The 22,430-nt window shown below is 43.7% G+C and overlaps 1 protein-coding gene across 5 annotated transcripts in view; it reads left to right on the forward strand.

Annotated features, from left to right (window-relative positions):
• LOC144782165 (cyclin-dependent kinase 17-like) overlaps nt 1–22,430 on the forward strand; it is a 588,354-nt gene that overhangs the window by 184,191 nt on the left and 381,733 nt on the right. The window contains exon 1 of one of the 5 annotated variants that reach the window (XM_078661373.1): nt 5,092–5,243. The exons of the other annotated variants lie outside the window; for them this stretch is intronic. Coding sequence (XP_078517499.1) covers nt 5,156–5,243 — 88 coding nt within the window. The 5' untranslated portion in view covers nt 5,092–5,155. Of the gene's footprint in view, nt 1–5,091; nt 5,244–22,430 lie in introns of those variants that run through there. 5 annotated transcript variants of the gene reach the window in all.

The following is a 22,430-nucleotide window of genomic DNA, read 5'->3' on the forward strand; positions in this document are numbered from 1 at the left end:
GTGGTGAGCAAGTGGGTGTTGAGAAGCATGCATGCAAGTGTGGCGTGTTTTGTGGGTGATGTTTAGTTAGTGTGAGCTTTAGCAGGTGGCTGGTTTGTGTGAGTGAGCAAGTGGGGTTTGGGTACTGTTGCGGGAGTGTGGGGGGGGGTGAGAATGCATGGGAATTTGCAAGAAGAGCATGTTAACGCTCCTTCTGTGTTGTGCAGTATGATAGCAAAGAGGCGGCTGTGGATGAGAATACAGAACAGTGCAGCAGGGTAGCAGTGGGTAGGGTGAGAATCCGTATTCCTGGCACTGGGCATGTTCCAGGAGTGGACGGGCGCAGCTAGTGGCACACCCACTATGTGCATCTGATGCAAGCACTATGTGCATCTGATGAGAGTCCGTGCTGCAGCCTCCATTAAGTAGAACCTGGTAGGGGGGGGGGGTGCAGGGTGCTATTGAAACCAATGATGTCACTTCCTGTGCAGATGAATGATGGGAATTCAGAGATGTAACTACCTGCGTAGGTGGTTCATGGGAAATTAAGTCCTCTTGCTTGGCATCTTCTTTTAAAGATGGTTTGGGTGGTAACCAAAGATGTTGCTTCCTATGCAGATGGCTGATGGGAAATCCATCACAGAATCTTCATCCAGAGTGACAAAATTACATGTGTTCATTTGTCTAGTAAAATTACATGTGTTCATTTGTCTAGTTCTGCAATGACACAGCAGACCCATTCTGATTTCACTATAATATGGATGTTTGGAAGTCCATTACTACCTAAGAACGTAGATTTGCAGTTTAGAAATTGCATTATTGACGCTGCATTATTAAATGCAATGCTATTACAATAAATTCAGTTGTTAGTGCTGTGATACTGAAACCTGCTTTTCTACGCTATCGGTTGACTGCATTGAAGTTTCCACTTCCCCTGCTTTCCTACACATTCTCCCTGTTTTCCCCTCAAGTTCTCCCTGTTTTCCCACAAGTTCCCCTGGTTTTCTTTTGCTTCCCTTAAGGCCTCCCAAGACCCGAGGAATTCAGTAGAAGGGCATGTGTTGATGTGCCATCTCGCCCAGGCCTCCCAGTGTGCAGTTGAAGGATGGGTGCTGATTGCTACCCAGTCCTCTCCAGAGACTCAAAGAATGTGATGGAATGGTACCTAGAGTAAAACTGTGGAAAGTCCTGGAGGAGATTAATGTCCCGGGTGACATCTTGGCAATCCTGATGAGACTACACCATAACAACTATGCCCGCGTTAGGTGTGGCAGAGGTGGCAATCTTACCGAAAGGTTCCCCGTTCGCAGAGGGGTGAGACAGGGTTGTGTGCTCGCACCGACCCTGTTTTGCCTCTTCGTGAACGGGGTAATTGCTCACCTGACCAGGATTCCCAACACTGATGCCCCAAAACTGACTGGCAGCAGGGTGCCCGCAATTATGTTTGCTGACGACACCCTGCTGCTGTCCAAATCCCCAATGGGCTTAAAACGTGTCTTGGACGGGTTTATGCAATTCTGCTCAGAGCGGGGACTCGAAATTAACCCACAGAAAACAAAATATATGATTCTCAATCCTAAGCCCCACAACCGCCCACCGCCCAAGCTGGGAACAGTTCAACTGGAACGGGTACAGACAATTGAATATTTGGGGATCACCCTCAATGAAAACTTAACGTGGTCGGCCCACCAGTCAAAAGTTAACATCAAATTGACACAGTTGGTGGGTGGTACTATGAGACTAGTGAACAAATCTCCCTACCGGCCACTTACCCCCATTATTCACATCTACAAAGTACAGGCCCGAGGGGGTGTAACGTACGGGGGCGAGCTGTGGGGCCATATCTCATCACCTAAATTATTAACTATTGAGAACAAATTCCTGAGACAGATTGTTGCCCTTCCACAGAGCACTCCATTACTCCCTATCAGGCTGGATATGGGCCTTCGGCCAATAACTGAGGAGCTGTGGCTCAAACCCTTAGCATTCTGGCGGCGTCTATGGAGCAGTCCAGACCTTTCAAATTATAGAGCAGAGTTACAGGAATTCTTACAGTTACCCAATGCCACAAGAATACCTTGGTTGACTTACATCAAGAGAACTTTTGAGGCAATTGGACTCTCTGAACTATGGCTGGACCCAGCAAATATTTGTACTAAGATCCCCAAAAAGGTACTTGCGAGAGCTTATTACGATCACATGCTCCTAAGAACGATTGAAGGTACCCGTGATGGATCATTATCAAACCAGTTCACTAAAATCAAATATTCTTACCAACCAGAAACTGTCCTAGATGCCATGACTCCAGCACTAACCAGAAAATTATTCCTCCAATGGAGATATGGAACTCTCCCCCGGCTTCATTTACAGCATCATGGTCTTGTCGCTCCTCTTCAGAAACTTGCCCAGCATGTGCCCACCCAAAGGAAAACTATGTTCATGTGGTATTTTTTTGCCGGGCCTACGAGAGGAGCAGGAACTACTGGCTAGTCCCCCTGCTCAGAAATTTGGGGTTCAGAACTTTTTTACCAGCGTACAGAGTCTTAAAGACAGATTTAACTCCCACCATTGTTTTTGCACTATCTAAATTTTTAACTTCAATGTGGTATGTTCGATCCCGTTGTATAAAGAGACTTGGAGATTCGGGACAGACTTGAACTATCGGCACATTCTTTTAACTAACTTTTGATCACTAATGTTGTTTAATGCGTTTATAAACTTTTACATGTGTAATGTATATCTTTTATGATCAAGTGATCGAAATAAAGATTTTTCGTACTCGTAATATGAAAAAACACTGATTAATCGCTCCCACCTTTTCCCTCTTCAGACGTATCTAGAAACGCCCAAAAGTGGTGTGCAAGGTGGTGCTGATGGTGACCTATAGATATTCACCCACCCCTGCCTCTTGCAGCTTTGTAAAGGCCACACGAAACAGCATATTTCTACTGTGACAGTCTGACAGAGCTACTGCCACCGTTGTCCCACAAAGAGCGGAAATGGGTTGTCGAAGAAGGTTGGGGTTGGGGAACATGGGCAGGTACTGAAAAAATATGGTTATGGGAGGTACTGGTAGATAAATGAGGCAGGACGCTGTGTACCTTTTATGCGTTTGTGTTGTGTATGACACCTCGATGATTACTCTCACTCTAATCAATGGAATAAGCTTCGGAGATAGTCACTGGTGTTGAGTGGCGTAGGTATCCGTAATGGAGAATTCCCCAACTTGCGGTTCTAGTGGTAGCCCGTAATGTGCAGCATGGATGGCGCAGGCGCACACACACACACTCACACTCTTTCCCACAAGCACACACATACACCCAGCACATTCACATGCACACACCCAATCACAGTATTCACAAACAACCATTCATGAATGCACACACACCCTCTCATGCACCCAGCATTACAAAACCAATTTACTAGGCTGCATCTCGGGTGGCAAGAGGGAAGCTTTTGTACTGAAAGAAGGGATGGAAGAATGATCCCTTCACCTCTTCTGATTGATAGACCTTGTAAAAGGTCCACCAATGAGAGGATGGTCTGCCTTACTCTGTCACAGAGTGGGATGGTGTCAATGAGAGTTGCTTACCCCACCCAACTCTGTGATGAGCGCCACTGACGGACACTCGGTTCTGGGTACGTCCAGATTTAAAACTGAAGCGTCCAAGTCCATCAGTGACGCTCCCCTTCGTCATGAAGGGGAGCTTCACAGTAAACCTTGTCGGGCTTAGGCAGTCATGCCCACTGGTTTGTGAAATCTTCAGCCTAGCAAATTTGGCTCAGGTAGCCAGGAGACTGCGCATTTAGCACTTGTACAGCACCTGCCTGCCTGACAAACACATTAACTGTATGTCAGGCCGACATTTGCTCAGCCTGACAGACACTTCATGCAGCGGAAAAAGGTGGAGGGTCAGGGCCTGTCCTGTCGCCAAGGGCCACTGCTGATTCCAAGAGACCGCACAGAGAACTTGGACTTCTGTTGTCTCTGATGTTACTTGTTAGTCCCTTGGTGGGAAATAGCCCCGCTATTTATCTCCTTCTGTCAATAATTTCATTTGTTTTGAAAATCTGAATAAGTAATTGTGAGGGCATATAATACACTTTATAGTGAAGAGCCATCTCACAGTGAAATTCTAACTGACTGGTCAGCGCCATGTCATTTTCCAGCATACTGGCGTAGAAGACTTGTATATTTTCCTCGCCTTCAGTTAAATATAAAAAAAAAAGACTTAATGTTGTGTTTTTGAAGCGAAAAAAGTAATCGCTGAAATTCTTGTGCATGTCCTTTCATGCCGTGGTATAGTCTACATATGACTGCCACTCCGATTGATGAGATTTCCTCAAGAAAAAAGTATTAGTAAATGTGCCCGTTTTTAACCTCAAATTGCACGTTATTGTTATGTTTTTTTGTAGCGCTAGGCAGTTGTTGTCGTGCAGTGTGGTACGGTTAATATGCAGTTTCCGCGAAACTAAATGTTCCGTTTTATTAGCAGTCAAATTAAGGGCATATTGCGGTCCTCGGCGCACTGCTGGAAAGCGAACACCTCGCTCCTCCTTAACACGGAGCCCAGCCTCCTCCTGTGTGATGATTCCTTGCAGCCTCCGGTGCCTGTCATGGAATAAGTAATGCCTCCTGTCTGTCCTCCGAGAGCAGGAGTGCTCGAGTGCACGCGCGACGGAGCGCATCCCTGATCTATATATGCTAACGACGCCGTCCTTTCGGTCCCCACGCCGTCCGCGGAGCCCCCACGAAGGGCACGCATTACCTTCTCTTGGGTTTGTCATGCCCGCCCTTTGGAGAGGCTTTGGAGAGGCTGAGGTTCCGCCTGCGGGCCGGGACCAGGTCTGCCGAACCCTGAAACCTTCCAGTCATCGAGCAGCACGCAGCATCTATTACTTGTCGACGTGCTAATGAAGACATCTTCATTTTTTTTTTAGAGATGTGAACCTTCCACGCCTCACCTCCGAGAAGCCCCGCTACACTACGGTGGAATTCAGCAGGACATTTGGCATGCAGGCGATGCCGCTTTGAATCCTCCGGAGTACGCAAGTCGGGTTTGCTTTGTTCCAATCCACCGGGAGCTTCATTAAATTGGACCTCTGCTCCGGTGGGCTGGTTTTCCAGGCGCATTATATTTTTTACACGTTGGCAGATTTTTATTCCTAGGAAATCATGAATGCAAACCGGGAAAGGCAGAGACTTTCTCCTTTTCGGATGCTGAAAATGTTGGAAAATTGCAGGCCCACTGGAAACAGAATAGGTGAGTGGAAACCTTGAAGACTAGTGATGATCTCTTCCAACTGCTCCTAAAGTTAGTGAGATGGAATGTTTTCTCATCTCTTGGTGTACTTTAGCAGAGGAAACGTTTCTTTGATCTGAAGAACCCTAAAACCATTTGAACTGAAGTGTAAACGAGGTTCTGGAGTAAGATTGCATGTAAGAGTATCAGATAATAAACTTAATATCTGATTATCCGTTGCTGAGAAATAATTGGCCTGTCAGTGCACTATGCCATCTTATTTCCAGCTATCATTTTAATGTTATGTGATAAAAACAGCATATCTGCAGGAATGTCATTGCAAATTTGGTCAATCCACCGGGTTTCTAAATATTCTATTTGTTTTCATGTAAAACGTGCTAATGTTTTGCTAATTTGCCAAGATGATAACTCTGAGAACCTCCTCGGAAATGTATTTTCTGAACATTGTTGCTGTTTCTGTTGCTGGTTTGGGTTCTGAAAAAGGTCTATTGTGTGTTGAACAGTGATTGAATTGGAAATCTAGAAGTGCAGGTAATCACAGAGTACCTGCTTGCTCCTGGGAAGTGCCGCCACTCTCCCATTTCATTGTATTGCAGCAGCACTGAGAAGTACAGGTACTCTCCCTTTTAAATTAAAAAAGTACAGGTACTCCGTACCGGACGGTACCAGCCCATTTAAAGCACTGGTGTTGGGAATAAAAATCCATAATTCATATAGCCAGCCGAAGCGTAAAGTTAAACCTAAAGTAAGTGGGCAGGTGCTAAGTATTTGTAAAATGTATTTTAGCATCTACTCCCTGCCTGCTCGTTTCCACTTGATGTTAGAGAATATTAGAGGTGAATTATGCATAGTCTTCACTCCTCCAGGCCTATCTTTTGTCCCATGTGAGAACATTGTGGGGAGCCCCACCCCATTATTTGTACTCCCTATCCAAGCCAGAAACAACATAGGTTTAATTTCTGGTCTTGATGTTATATGTTACTATAAAACTTGAAAAAAATATATTCATGTGTATTTGAAATGTGTGGTTTGTAAAAAAAAATCAAAATGGAAATACGAAGTTAGAAGGCATTAAGGTCTGACAGAATAACTTTGCTCCTTAAAAGTATTCAGTAGCATTTTGAGAGGTTTGATTTATATAGGGGCATCATTGTCTTCCTGCCCCAGCTAGATGATACCTTTGCTCTCTACCTGCAAATTACATTCATGTATTTACAAGTATCTTCACTCAAATATTTCACCTGTCTCTGAAAACGAATTGTTGATAAATATGCTCTCTAAAATTAAAGGGATAATTGAGCTGAGGAAATGGTAGTTTTGTGACATGCACCATCGAGGTTACTAACACATGTAGCCCTATGCGGAGGTGTTGATCTTAACCTCATTAACAAAGTTAGGACTACAAGGATATTACCTTCTAAGAGCTGCATAGTTGAAGTACATGTGTACCGAATGGAGGTCATAAAATGTCCTCCTTTGCACAAACGAAATCAAAGAAAGCAGTGGGTGCAAAGGATGACAAAAGAAGATACTTCTTGCAAAGAGAAAGGAGGTGGTTTGATACATTTGTATCTTAAGTACCTATGTAGCATTGGCAGATAGCGGTACAATGGAACAGAACAACCATGTTTTATTGCAGGAATGCAGTTCACTTTCTAGGTGGTATTTTGGGTGAGGTCTGGTGATTTGTAGTTTGGATCAAGTTTCTATGGACTGCATACATGGGAGTGGAGAAGCGTGGCTCAGTGGTTAGAGGCGGCAGACCCGGAAGCTGAGATCGACCGTGGACCAGGGTTCGATTCGCCACCTCGGCGGGTCTCTGGCTCAAAAATTCCACGGACTCGACAATTCTCGCTCCGGTGCCTACTCGACTCACGGGGTCACACTCTGCGACTCTGGGCAATAGCTTGCTTAATCTCCACTACGGCCCCTCGCGGCAGGATGCCTGGCTTTCACCTTGTGGACACCCTGCCGGGGTTTCTCACAGGGGAATACCAGGACGGGTTCCCTAAGCAAGCGCTTAGATACCGTGTCGGTGATTTGCGCTATATAAATACATGTACATTTACATTTACATACATGCCGACTTTTCAGAACTATAAAGTGAGAGATTTTGAGAAGAGAAAAAATCAATGAAAATGTGTTTTCCCGATTCGCTTAAATTGAAGCAGAGGCATTTCTAGGCAAGAGACAGCTAAAATAAGTTATTTTTGTTTTGGCTTCAAAAATCGGGAGACTCCAAACTGAATTGCTTGTGTTGGTATGTATGGGATTGTAATGAAGTTGTGGTCTGGGGCTCTTAGAGAAGTTGTGTAGTGGGTCAAGGAGAGCTATGAATAAGGATAATTTGCTAACCAACAGGACCATTCGAGGAGGATGGAGAGGTACTCTTTTCAGGACTGTAACCCCGTTTTATTGATAACTAATCCACAGTCTAAGTTCGATGGGGCATATTTGGAGGCCATTTTTAGAGTTCATTTCATGTAACAGTTTGGCTCTTACTTAGTTAAGTGACAACCCTCTTAAAAGTGTAGTTGATTAGAGCACGATGTTCCTATTGAAAGAGAATTATTAGACTTAATTGCACAATCCCAAACAATAACTAGACCTAAAGATCAGCAACTGCAGACTTCTGACCCGATGCTACAATTTTCATATAATTATACTAAACTCTGTTGGAACTAATCTATTCCTGACTAAAATGGGCAAAGATCGCTCACCCACACAAGTGGCATGCTTCATCATCAGGCCCTCTCCTCTTCACTGGAAGGGACGGGGACGTCGTGAGCTCGATAGCATGAATCACCTCAGAGGCACATAGGTGAGAGAGAGCGACATGAAGCGCAGGATGACAGAAGAGAAGAACACAGACGAGAGAGCAGCACGGGAGGAAGGGAGAAGCTTGCACATGGACGAGAAAGAGCAACACAAAGTGAAAGGGAGAGAAGCACACGAGAGACAGCTGGAAGCACATGCACTGTCATGGAGTACTTATGCAAGAAGTTAAAAAAAAAAGAGCACTAAAATTGAGCAGACATGTAAAGAGGCTATTCTCTGGGGGAGGGACAAACACAAGATGGACAAAGCAAGCCATCAAATAAGAATGAAGCAAATGAGTGACGACAAAGCCAACCAGTGGTAAGCAGTGGGTGGGCTTTAAGCCCACTGTAAGGTCTTAGTAAGCAGACAATAGGTCTTTTGCAACCAGACAGCTTTCTCTGTGTGGTAGGCTCAACCTATAAACACATATCAGGTGTTTTTTCCCCACTTAAATTTGCTCAACTCTTTATGAAAGGTGTCTTCATTTGTGACCCATGTAGACTGTCTGGAAAATATTGCTTTTAATTTTTAAACAGGCAATTGTTTAGGATATAGTTAAAGCATTTTTGTCCTTGAAGAGACGCATCTAACCTAGCAAGATTAAACAATATGTTGAGAGGTGTATTTTTTCTTGTACACTCCAGGCGAGCACGGTTGATTTTCTATTTGTGTCAGGAGAGGCTCCTCCGTGAGTGCGGAGGAGCTTTGCCCTGCTGAAAAAAAAAATGCCCAAAGTAGCCAAAAAATAAAATGGTAAAGTTTATTTATGACCATTATATTTTTAAGCAACCCGCCCTGAACCAAGTGTTAAAGCGGGATGGGGCAATTGCTGCTGAGTGGCAGCAGGGAACAGTGCCCTTTAGTTTAAAGTGTGCATGTCTCTTTGGCTGGCCATCTTGCAATGGCCAGCAAGACATGTGCATTTTAAACTGTTATAACCAGAGAAAGCACAGGCCTCCGGCATTCTTAAGAGTGCTGAGAGAGGCATCTCAGTTCAATCCTGGTGCTGTGAGAGCAGCGCCAGTATTGGGTAGTGCAGTTTCCTGGTTCCGGAGCTTCCAGGAGAGAAGACACCCGAGGGACGATGACGTTGCGCGGCAAGTGAGAAAGATAATTGGATTTTTACAAATTATTTTAATATCACCCGTATTTTAACCCACCTCTGTAATTACATACAAGCCGCAACTGATTTGTATGATCGCTCTCTGGTGATGGCAAAGGCCTACTGACAACACCTGTCCTTTCTGAAGGCAACTATAGCAGGCAGAAAGGCCCAATTCTTCTTTTATTGCAGGTTGGGTTATTAACCATTGTCAACCGTTATCTTGTCTAGTGGCATCTGTACTCTGAATAAGGATAGAGGATAGAAGGAAATTGGTTAATCCAGAGATGACGTGGTTGTAAGATCTGTACATATAGTCATACTAAATTAACGTGCACTCGTCAACCAAAGCTACTGCTAATAATTAGATCCAATTATCAAACAGTGACGTGCTCCAGCTCTTTAACTAATGCACAACGTATATGTTAAAATGTTGTTTAATATGTTATGCAAGTGTCTTAGAGGAATGAAAGATTGAGTCACAGTTGGCAAAATGTAAGCCGTGCACAAGTCCTAAAGCTTTTGCACCTTCCCAGTAAGTGTTTGCCCAGCATTAATGCAACAGTAATATCACTGCAGCTGTTGAGAACATGGTGTGCAATAATATAGGTTAAAAAGTAGTAGGTATAAAATAATTTATGAACATTTCAACAGTCAAAAAAAAATAAAAATTCACTAATTGGTTTATGTGAATAAAAAGCAGTACCACTGATCAAAGTCTTGTTGGATTTACTTAAAATCGTATCATTGTGAATCAGGCTCATCTCCCCGCTTATGTTACTTGATGCAGATAGATCTGTATTAGTGCATTTATTACAAACGGTATTGTTTCCTTGATGACGCTGCAAAATCGGACCAAGCTCAAGTCCCTCCAATATTGATCTTTATCGTAAATCGTCCTGAGCTTGTGATGTGTAGATGGTGATGGGGAATGCTTCTTTTCTTTTGCAAACTGTGGTGTATGTTTTAAATGGCCTTATCATTTACTTGCTATAAAAGAGATCATTTATTACTCACAGTTCAATTAAATAGATACAGGGGATTGAAAATTCAATGATTTTCAAGGTATTTCTTTTTAGATTGGCTTAACTGAACAAGCAACAAAATATTTTACCTTTAAATGTTTGTGGTGAGATATGGCAGGGATTGAGTTCTCTGTGACTGATCAGTAGTAGAGTTACATTTTCACTGTTTGGTTGTAAGTAAGAAAGTTTCCTCTTGTATATGGGATAATTTCCTTTAATTTGTAACGGTATAGGAAGGGAGAACTCCTGATGTGCCTTAGGTGTCACTCTACAGACTGCACTTAAGTCGTTTCAACTTGGGACTGTCTGGTTATTCTGATATTTTGAGGAAGGTCCTTGACATCTTTTTGTAGGTGCTTCTATTGCCCATCATGCTGTCCCCACTATAAACTATTAATAGTGCACTTTTTTAATGACCTAAATTCAAATCCCTACTTGAAGATGCTGTTGCATTTTGGTGTAGTTTTGGCTAAGTGATGTTACACTGTACTGAAGAACAGCAGACCCCATGGGCTTCAGTCGGTAGTTGCTGGGGATGAGTGGCTGCATGACAGTCGAAAAGCCTATTTACAAGGATGCTTTCTGAAGCATTGTAAGATTAGACATGGAAGGCAAGTGCACTTTCATTTGAGTTAATTCACATGGATTTAGTAGTTGCGGATTCCAAAGACATGGATAGGCTTCTTTCCTGTTCACAATATGTACATAATAAATTAAATGTGTCCTTACTTCACAGTAACCGATCTAAAACTGTCTGATTGTTAATTTTCCCATCTGTCATGTTTATATTAAAATAGAAATAACTTTATTAAAAAAGATTTATTAAGAGCTAGTACACATTTCCTGTTAATAATACATTGAAGAGTGGTATACTACAAGTCAAAGAGAAAAAGTTCCCAGCTTCATTTTAAAATGTAATAGGTCAAATTGATTTTTTTTTTAATTATCTTTATTGCAATTTTAAAAATAACTGTTGGGAAAAGGAAAACAAAGTTACAGTGCAGCGGAAGAGTTAATTGCAGTGTAGTGGAAGGGGCCAAAAGGAGCAAATCTAAAGCACAAACTAGTGCATAAAAATACCTAGCCCATTAAGTGGCCTAATCAGTTCCAAATTGAATAAACGTATCTGACAGAAAGGCATAAAGAGTATGAAAAAGGAGGGAGGAGAATGAAAAAAATTCCAAAGAGGAAGAAGCATACAGCATAAATAACCATATCTTTATACAAATGTCTCCCTTTATAATGTAAATGATTCTTAAGACCGATACAGACGAAGATGGAAAATTAAGATGGGAGACAGCAATGCCAGTTCGGAGTGCTAGGAGCCTCCAACAGTTTCTATCACATCTTTACGGATTTCTTTTAACTGTAGTCTCTCATCTTCCTTCATGCCTATATTTGATCCTGAGTTACCATTTCTCATTTTCTTGGCCATTTCAGTTGATGTTGCCAGGGATTCATTTTAATGGCTTCATCACTTCCTGGCATGGATGCTACCCATCATGGTCTTGCCACCTTCCCTGTCCATGGTTCTTTAAGGCGTAATTTGTTATGTATTTGGTGGTCAGTGTGGGGAGATTGGCAAGCAGTGAGGATGTACTCTAGTCGGCACGGGTCTGGTTGTTCTTTTTAGTGCTGTTTGCTGGAAGCACTCTAGTTCCACTGGCCTCTTTGTGGGTGTAGCGTTTTGCGGGTGGCAGAAGGGAGGGAGCAAGTGACCAGCATCATGTTAACACTCGGTCAGAAAGAAGGTTTTTTTTTTTTTTTTTGCTTCCATGTGTTAATGCAGGAGTGTGAGAGGTCAGGGGTCCATAGTCTGCAGTACTGCTTCACGCCTGCAGTCAGCCCTACTCATCTGTCCTTTGCCTTCTTTGCTCGGCTGTTCATGGACCATGGATGCCTTTCCTTTTCAAGAATTTGCAGGCAGTTCCTGCAGGATGGTTTATGTGGTCTTGCCTCCATCCAGCACTCTGAATTGAGTAAACCTGTGGTGCCCATTTGCTAGTGTTCCCCTTCTGGTGGCACACTCCCAAATGCATCCAATGCTGCCTCTCTGTCCTGGCATAGTTTGTCATAGCTTGGGCGGTCAGAGGAGGGAGACTTGCAAGCTGCAAGGATGTGGTCTAGTCGGCATTGGGTATGCTTGCTCTTCTTTGGGGTCATTGCTGATGGGCACTCCAGTTCCTGTGGCCTATTTGCGGGTATAGGGTTTTGCAGGCAGCAGAAGGGAGGGAGTAAGTGACCAGCAGCATGTGGACATTCAGCCAGGCAAGAAATGTGTTCTTTGCTTCCATGTGTTAGGACAGGGGTTGGAAGGTCCAGGGGTCTATAGTCTGCAGTACTGTTTCATGCATGCAGTTAGCCCTCCTCATCTCTCCTTTGCCATCCTTGCTCTGCTGTTTGTGGACCTTCTATGTCTTTCCTTTAAGAGAAATATTTGGATTTGCAAGGGGTTGCCACAGAGTGGTTTCTGTGCACTTGCCACTGTCCGGTACTCTGGATTAAGGGGGCCTGTGACTCCCATCTGATATTGTTCCTGTTCTGCTGGCGTACTCCCAAATGCATCTAGCGCGGCATTTTTGTCGCCGGCAGCCCTAATGCAGTACTGAGTGTGGTTCTATTCCTCTTTACCTTATTTTGGAAGCATTTGTAGGCCTATGTGTGGGTGTTTTTGCCTCTAATTGGGAGGGCCTAAGCAGTGTAATTCTGTTATTTGGTGTCATTCTTTCTTAGGGACTGTCCTGCTGCCAAAGGAGGGACTTAATGTACATTTTCCTGGTGTTTGCCAGGTGGTAGTCAATTATGCCTTGCATGGCCATTTGCGCATAACTTCCTATATCGCCTTCATTCCGAAATGTGTCCTCTTCATTCGAGTTAATCAACCGCTCAGTGTACCACTCACATTCGTTAGACATCTGTGGGTACAACTGGCTTGTTAAACTTGAAACCTGAACATAGGGGGAGGAGGTTCTAACCTGATGGCTGTTCATGCTTTGTTGCAGATTCAACAACAGTACACTTGCTTTGCTGGGCAAACAGCAACAGTACATTATCCATAGCTGACTTGCGCATTTTGTGTTCGGTTTGCTTAGCTGGTAAGACCCCACATCTGTTAGCACTCCTTATGATCTTCTCTTCCTTCCCCTTCTTCTTCCTCCTACCTCATCCTTCCATCTACTTCTCCTACTTCTTCCTCCTCCTTCTTCCTGCTTCCACCTTCCTCCTCCTTCTTCCTCCTCCTTCTTCCTCCTCCTTCTTCCTTATCCTTCTTTCCTTCTCCACCTCCTCCTCCTTCCACCTCGTTCTCCTCCTCCTCCTCCTCCTCCTCCTCTTCCTCCTCCATCTTTGCATTTCAGATGTCTTCACTTGTTTTTGAACCATTTTTAAATTATGTATTTTCCTCAGGAAATGCTGATTTCCTTGGAGTCAGTGTCTAGTAGGCAGGAAGTCAGCAGTACCTTGCAGGCATGCATGCATATAGAAGTTCTAAAGCATGAACCTAGCCAAGAGGCAGTGTACCTTTGTACTGGGTCAAATGCAAAGATATAGTGAATAGCAGATTGGCGAGGGAGCAGGGTTTAGCGCGAACTGGATTGTTACTTCTTGATGTATTGTCCTTAGAGAGTTGGGTCTTCCGCCCATGGCTACATTGTAGGTGGGGTAGATGATGTCTTTCAAGGTCTTGAGTACTTGAATGGAGGGGGCCTCTTTTCCTATTTTTTGTTTTGCACTTCATCTCCAGTCTGAGGTTGCCCTGGCTGTGGTTACCCCAATAGCCAACGGAGGTGATGAACTTGTAAGCTAAGTAGACTGTGGTGTCGGTTCAAATGGCTTTGTAGATGGTGCAGCAAATTTTGAAGATGGAGTATATAGGAAAGGTCAGCCAATGTAGTTCACCCAAGATGTAGAAGGTCCTGTTTGTACCTGGCATGGTTAGTCTAGCGACACAGGCCTCGATCTCCCACAGAACACTGTGAAGAGAACACTTTACAAACCAACACAGCACATACGCAGGTACAGACTGTCCTCAAAAGTTATGATTATGACCTCTATAGACTCTAGTGCTCAGTTCTAAAAGGATACCACGTGTATGATTAGCTAGTTACTGAAGAAACAAATATTTCTGTCTACATTATTGTAGTTTTGTATACTGGGTCCAAAACTCAGCTGTGTGCAAAAGAAGGGAGCATGTTGCAGTGTGGCCTACAGTGATTTCAAGTTCAAGCATGGATTGCATTCAAGATCCTGTCTTTGGTTTTTTAGAGTTTAACCCAGGAGGCTGCTATTATTGGTCAGCCAAAGTAACTTGACAGTCTATTGTCCGCAAGCAAAGCAGCACAAATCCCACTCATTACTAGCCCCCAAATATAACATCTCTTTGTGTTTTGCACATTCATTCTCTATACTTTCATTAACATTCTAGAATGCACTCTCTATAGATTATACTCTCTCAAACTTGTAATATAGTTGGGCGTCAACGTGCTCACAGCAGCACTTAACACTAAACAATTACGTGCTCGAAATGCCAACAGAACTTAGACAGGCAACCTTCACAGGTGCAGAATGATAGATACACTAGCCCAATTAATTCGTAGGCTTACAAACCTGCCTGGTAATCCTCATGCCATATCACCTTTAGTAGACCTACTGCCACGCTCAACAAATTTGTCCTATCAAATAATCAGCAACTAAACTTCACATATCCCTCAGACTGCTTCACTTACCAATATTCACAAACACCACCAGGTTCCAGCCTGCAATGAAATCCTCAAAACCAGAGCAAAAATGTATCTCACATGATTGGCCATGAAAAGCCAAGCCATTGACAATATATGCATCATGTGAATTTCGTATCTCATCACAAGAGGTAATTTAGAATGTATTTTCTATGTCTTATCATTACTGGCTTCTTCTAGTACAAATTGCCCAGTATGGTTGCTGGTCTAGCTCTAGTCTTGAGCTTAAATTAAAAGTTTAGCCATAACCTTATTAAGCAAAAAACCTGGGGACCAGTCACTAAAGGGATTGCAATCGGATGGAGTGTGTATCTTTCATCCATAGAAACATAATGTAGCCTTCATAATAGATATTGTATATTTGATTTCTGAGCCAGAAATGTCACCACATTAGTTATTAGTTGCATCAAATGCCGTTCTCATGTTTGCCAACATGAACTCCTATATTTTATTGATCACAAGAGCATGCTGGCAGACATCTATCAATTATAGCTGATTAATGTTAATGAGTCACAATTACTCGTTTGTATCTTCGACATGGCACATAACTTGCACGGGATATAATAGCAAAATAGTGAGTGCTGTAAATAAAACCTGCATGGTCGTACATGTCCCATTGCATCATACTTCTGGAGCTTTAAACTCTGTACAGCCCAATGCCAAGCCTACAGGCTGTTCACTCTTTTAGACAACAGAAGTGCAGCGTTCTGTCTGAACAAGCAATGAGGTATTCATCCCCCCCAAGCTTTGGAGCGGAAGAGTTATACTCCGGAAGTGGACTACGCCATGCCAGTTTATCCAGCAGGAAAGCCATGCTTAAATTATTTTTTTTTCTAATCTGCTGAATTGGGTAGAGGAGGGAGGGTGGTTGATGTTCCCCATGCTTTTTTGTTTTTCAGACTTAGCCTGACGTTAAAGAATCTCTCTACCGCCAAGCATACAGATGAATTTGGCTTCATTCTCCCATGTTATGTCAATTTGTATAGCACACTGTCACCCAAAGCACACAAACCCTCTCGGGTGGTTAAAGAACATTTTAACTTTATAATGTATTGTCCTTTGACTTTTAGAGCCTCCAACGCGCAAATTCTTATTTTCAAAGTCAGCAAATTCATCACTGCATCACCCCCCTCAAGGAAATGAGTAATCCCAGTATATTGTTCCAGGGACCATTTACTCTGCCGTTTCATTGTAATTTTGGAACCATGAATGTGAAGGCTAAGCGTCAGACCATTGTTTTATAATGCTCAGAACCATATTATACTGCAAATCATATCTTATCGTGAAACTGGTTTCCTTGGGTGCCAGGAAAGACGTTTTACTGAGCTGTTAAGTGAATTAAGATTATTCTCACAAAACATGGCAGCACATTTAAACTAGGTGGTTTCTACACTATGCAAACATTTTTTAATCACGTCCAAGGACTGTCCCATGTATGTCCTAATTAAACTATATTGATCTGACAGTGTGTGCACTCCTGCTCTGACACTATCGATTTACACCCTTAATGTGAGCAGTGCTTAGATCTCTAGAGGGATGGAACTCTCGTTTCTGCTCTGACATTACTTACCAACTGAATGTAAGCAGTATATATATCCCTAGAGTGAGGTATTTCGCCCATTTAAAAATCCGATTCCTAAAAACTTTCCCTAAAAAACGACGAGCACCCTCGGTTGCCCTGACAACCACCAGCGTGCCTAAACCTCCTTTAGCCATTGCGCAGGGATAGGTCCTCTATTCCACACCTCGTCTTGATCCTAGGCGCGCTCCGCCCGAGTGGGCGTGTGCGCTCCAAGCCTCGATCTGAGCGAGACACGCCCAACCCGGAATCGAGCGCGCAAACGGAAACAAAGCGCTTTTAAACTCATTTACCGGCCCCGCTCTCCATCGTCGGGGTCCGGTTTAGAGGAATCTTGCAGGTTGACAAGCGGGTTGTGAGCGCAGAGGGCGTGAGTCTGGATCACCAGCGGAACGTTTTTTACGATGACCAGAAGCTAAGTACCTGTGTGTGGTTTGGGTTCTGTTGACATGTAACTCCTCTTTCTTCCTAGGATGTGCCAAGCGCGCTCCAATCCTCCTCCCGAGACCCATGGTGCTAGTAGCGCCCTGTTTTAAAAGTGAGATTTTCTCCATACTTACCATCCTAAGGGGACACCGACCATTTGGTCAAATTGATCCCTCTTCATGGAGAATTCACACCGTGTTTTTATCCCCATCACTACTATAGTAGTTTTTAACCACCTTTAGCACTCCACCTCTTAGCATGTACAATTGCCCTAAGGGCTACTTGGATGGTGCATAAGATATCAGTTATTGTGTGTGCACACATAGGTTTGCCACCATCTTAGGAGCACGATGATAAGTCTACGCTGGCATATACTAATCGTATGTATGTCCATATCTGTTTGTCTGTTATTTTCTCTCACAGGTGCTGATACACCCCTGAATGTTGGGTTTTTTTTGGAATGAGCAATTTGCTCTTCTAATTTTTAAGCACTTTTTTCACTTTTCTTTTTTCACTTACACGTCCCCAGGTCAGGGTGGACTATTAGAGTGTCCATACCGCCGGGGTATAGTCCTGAAGAATGCCATGGTGAATATATACCACAAATAAGGCAGAAACATGTTGACTGATTAATTTTAAAACTTGTGGTATTTAGCTGAATTTAATCAAAATCCTAAAAACCTTGGCCCTTAAATTCAGACACATATACCACTTACACGTGTCTTAGGGATCACTTATTAAAAGTTTTTTCGATACCCTTAGTCACTTTTAATTTTGCAATTTCCACAACACGTCCTCCCCACACGACCAGCTCCGCAGTATTTCTGGCGTCGCAGCACACCGAAGAGACACTCGGTCTCTTCGGTGGGGCCCGATGATGAAGCATGACACTGACCAGGTCGGTGTGTGAGAGCTTTCCTACTCAAATAGAGTGACTGTGATTAAAATTACCCACTTATCTCTTTGCTCAAATATCTGGTAGCTTTGTGCGTGACCGGACCTCTCTTCTTTTGTTGTTTGATACTTAACTGGGGTGTAAGAGAGTGTCTCTGACCTTCCCTACCTCTCTCGTTGTTGATATATAGCACATTTAAACTGCCTAGGAAGATATCTATTTAAATCTTCAAACTACTGGGCTGCTGATTGTTCCAAACATTAAACTAATTTCTTTGTTCCAGAGTTAGCGGTAACCAAGAGATGACAGAAAAGATCAACTTCATTTGGAAAGGGTGGTATTTCAGTTTTTATGAAATACTAACTGCATGTGCCCATTCAGGCTGTACCTGTAGGAGTTTTCCAGTAGGCCTATTTAAGTAACACAGCAAAAATATGTAATTCTTCCCTCAGCCGCCACAATCGCCTGATCGTGAGGCAGAGCGTTTTGCAAGGAACCACTCTTTGCTTTCTGTACACCACCACGCCTATCGAGCCTTGGGCCGCATGGGCTGGATTGGACACTTTGGCCTGCAGCCTCCCAGAGCACTGTGGCGGTGAGAGGTGAGGGGGCTCCGGTGGCCCTGGCGGAGGGAGGCGTTTATGCGAGTTCCTTTCAGTATGGTCGCAGGTGGTGGCGTTCCCTACGACTCCTCTGTCAGGATGGGCTTGATAAATTAATGACCCCATAAACTGCCTGACTTGACCCTCGATACAGGCTGCCACTTAAAGACTGTACTCTGGCTGGTTCTGGTCCACGAGGCTTGCGTTGCTGAGCCGGGCAGTACAAGAGTCCCAGCCTACACCGATAACAATCGGTGAACCCGCTTTTCTGCTGTGTGCTTCTGAAGGTGTCGGAGACTACCTATGATGCTATGTAGGTTTCCCCATTTTGATGATCTTGGTTGAGGCTACCAGATTACACTGTGCACATTGATAGAACCCTGGACCAGATGTTCTGCCCGTGCTTGGAGGGCCGGTGTGTTGAGGGGCCTGCTGGGTCATCAGCGACCGGAGATGCAAGTGTTGACCCACGTCTGGACTATATTGTGCATAGCGGTGCCTGGATAAGATTTGTTGGGAGGTCATTCCGGTTCGGACCAGCCGTCGCCTTTATCCTGGTATGCGGGGGCCCTTAATTGTGTGCTCCACCAGCCCAACTCTCAGTGCCACATATTTCCTAGACCTCATCATAGCTGCAGCTCACAATGCACCGGCTGCAATGGGGGAAAATGTCAAAATCCCAATCTAAACTACAGTTTGTACAACGCTAAATGACCAGGCTCCACGAAGATGGAGTGGACGTACCCGAGACCGGCTCCGACATCTCGCTGACCGTGAAATGGGGAGTGAGCTACGTCAAATCCTGACATTTGTGCAACTCTGCCTCACCAAAATTAATGGGAAGATAGATGCATTTTCCTACAGAATAGAAGGATGTCTGAACACACAGGCAAACTTGCAGAGCTCCTTGACGTGGTGGAGGGACGTATATTGGAAACAGAGGATGAACAGGCCACGATGACAGGGGCACAGAAAAAATAAGAGAAGGTGTTATCGACGTTGCAGGCAAAGGACATAGAATTGCTATGCTTTGGATGGAGTGTCCTCTCCCAGCAACGACAGAGTGGCATACTGATATGGCATATTGTAATACATATTCCAATGCTTATTATGACTTTAAGTCCGAGGGAGGATTGAGAGCCCCTGGTTGCGAAATGTATTACCTGTTGGCCAAGTTGCCTTGGTATCAAGATGGCACGTCAATTCCAGTGCTAAGGAAACTAAATACATTGGGTATCTCAACACTGTTCATCCTTAATCAACATGATACTAGAACTAAGCTTCATACATAGGCGTGTCGTGCTACTATTAGACAAAGCCAAATATTACTGTAAGAGGTGCCTCACACACCGATTTCAGAAGCATATTCACCAGAGCTACTCTGTGACTGCAACCCACGCTGTGTAATTTGGCAACTGTTGCAGGCACTCCTTAAAATTGGTGTCCTTTTCATAGACTGGACGCTAAAACACTCAAACTATGCCAAACTTAATATTAGTACGAAGATTTCTAACCAATGTACAAATTCTTGCACACTCCCCTCACACACTGAGACACCCATAAAGAGATAACTGTACTACACTGCAGTATTATTGCCATGTCTAAACGTAACATTGTGGGTCTTCGAGGAAAACGTGAACCGGTGGCTCACAGTTGTTGAACGCTGCACCGCATTAGAATACCCTATAAACTTATTGAGAAATGTGAGATTCAAATGAATCCAACTCAACATGTTACATATGGCTTATTTGACATCACAGTGATTAAACTAAATGAACACAAACCTTATAGACCCTAGTCTACAGTGTGCGAGAAACAGTATAGTCCTCACGCACATGTTCTGAACATGTGTGAGACTCAGCAAGCACTGAGAAACAGTCACTGAATGGTTTTGGACCGCATGTGCAAAACTAAATTGTGGACTGCCTGGTGGGACTAAGCGAGAGATAGACGAAAATAACATTTCAGAATAGGTTTGTAGAATTGCCACTTTTGCTTGCGAAGCTTCAGATAAGCGGGTCTTGGAAATTGGTGGCAGCACCACATAGTAATGCTTGGGGCGGTAGTTGTTAAAATAGACAGAAGCAGGAAGTTCAGACGGATCACGACAGTTACAAACTTAGGCGAATTGCTGGCAGCATTTATGCAGAAAAATGACAAGACCCCGCCGCCAACCCTGCCCACCGACCCTCCCAACTCCCCACCCCCAATCCAGTGCATTCATTTACCATACAACTAACACCGGATAGGCACTGTATCATATACTTCCTGGTACACTCCTTATACTAACCCATATGAATACATCGGGTGTGTCCTATCCAGAGCACCCGTTTTTCCTGGGAGCAAATGAGTCTCCCTACCCCCTATGACGGGATGGGCTCCAGCTAATCACATGCCTGGACCAGGTCTGGACAGTTGATGATGCACAGTTATAACCATGGCATTTATTAGCTATGTTAGTTGTTATTGTTAGCTTTATTCCTATTACTGAACATTTGCGTAATTATGATGTAATGTATAAGCCTACGCTGTTTTATTATTAAGCTCCGTAAACAAATATAAAAATATTCTTAGTTGAAAGTGTTGCTCCGGTTGGATGCTTCTTTGCATACCTCATTAAGCAGTACTCCAAAAGGAAGGGATATTATGCGATGGTGAAAATGTCTGATTCCAGAAGAACCGTGCACATCCGTTGACCTTGATAGAGGGGTTGGAGGGACATGCTTAGAATACGGTATAGAATCCAATCTTAATAGCAGCCTACTGGTTTAGACTGTTTGTATATGCAAAGACAGCTCATTGTTTGGAGTTGGGAGTGTCTTTACTGCCTACATATGAATGTAAGGCGTAAACATGCATTTTAATTTTAAACAATTTCTGCTGTAATTCATTCCTTATTTGCCTCTTGGAACAAGATAATAAAAATTCAAAGTCAAAAAGAATTTGTTGTTTTTTTTCTATACAATTTCTTTTCTAAAGGCATAGCCCCAATTTGTGTTCAGTCCCACACCTCTTTTCAAGTTATCTTCCCATATTTGTGGTTTCTATTATCCTTTTTGTGGATTTCTCACAGTTATTTCTATTGTCTTTTAATCAGTGTGTGGACTTTTCACTCAGTGAAGTTAGCAGTTTGAAGCCAGAATTAAATTAGTTAGTCATCTTTATTGGATATAGGGCCTCCTCAGCTTTGGTTACAGCTCATTGTCCCAAAGTTCTACAAGTATGTCAACTTTTCCAGGCCATCCACCCCCAGTATTTTGCGGCCTACTTTGGCACATGTTGCGGTAAATTCTCCCAATCTAGTCCACAAAACGTACAGTTCCAAAGTCCTAAACCGCATTAGGCAGAAACTGTGCACATCCCCAAAATATCACTCAGTCAGTTAACTATCACTCCTGGAGACTGCCAAAGAGTGTCAGGTCGCAGCGCATCTCGTAACAGAAGTTTGTGTTATGCCAGATTGCAGATTTTAGTTTGAGAGCCTGATCTTTCTGGCATCCAGCGGTGCACAGGCTAGCAGGAGTTAGGGAGGAGGGGAGGCACAGGAGACACCACATGTGGGTGGGGAAGGATGGTCTCAAGGGGGAAGAGAAGTTCGCGGAAGGGAGCAGGCACCATAGACACAGTTGTGGGAGGCTAGAGGACTTAAGGGTCACCTTACCGGTCGAGAAGGCGTGGGTGAGATGGGTCACTCACAGGAAACCAATGACGGGGCGTGGGGGTAGAAATGAAGTGGGCTGTTAGCACAGGAGAAAGACCCTGTGCATTTGCAACAGGTTTGCCAGACAGGCGCAATAGGAAATGAACACCTGTTCTGACAGCTGGCCTATTGCTCGCCCTCCTTTTTATTGACCCATTGGCTGTGCGGAAGCACTAAAATCCTGGATGCCGCCAAAAGTACTATTTTTTGTGTACATATACAAGAGGAAGGTGTGAGTTTTGTCTTCTTTTTAACTTGTCACCATCATCCCATCAAAGATTGCAAATCTTGGGAATCCACAG

Source organism: Lissotriton helveticus, chromosome 9 (assembly GCF_964261635.1).
Source record: "Lissotriton helveticus chromosome 9, aLisHel1.1, whole genome shotgun sequence".
In the NCBI taxonomy this organism is placed as follows: domain Eukaryota; kingdom Metazoa; phylum Chordata; class Amphibia; order Caudata; family Salamandridae; genus Lissotriton; species Lissotriton helveticus.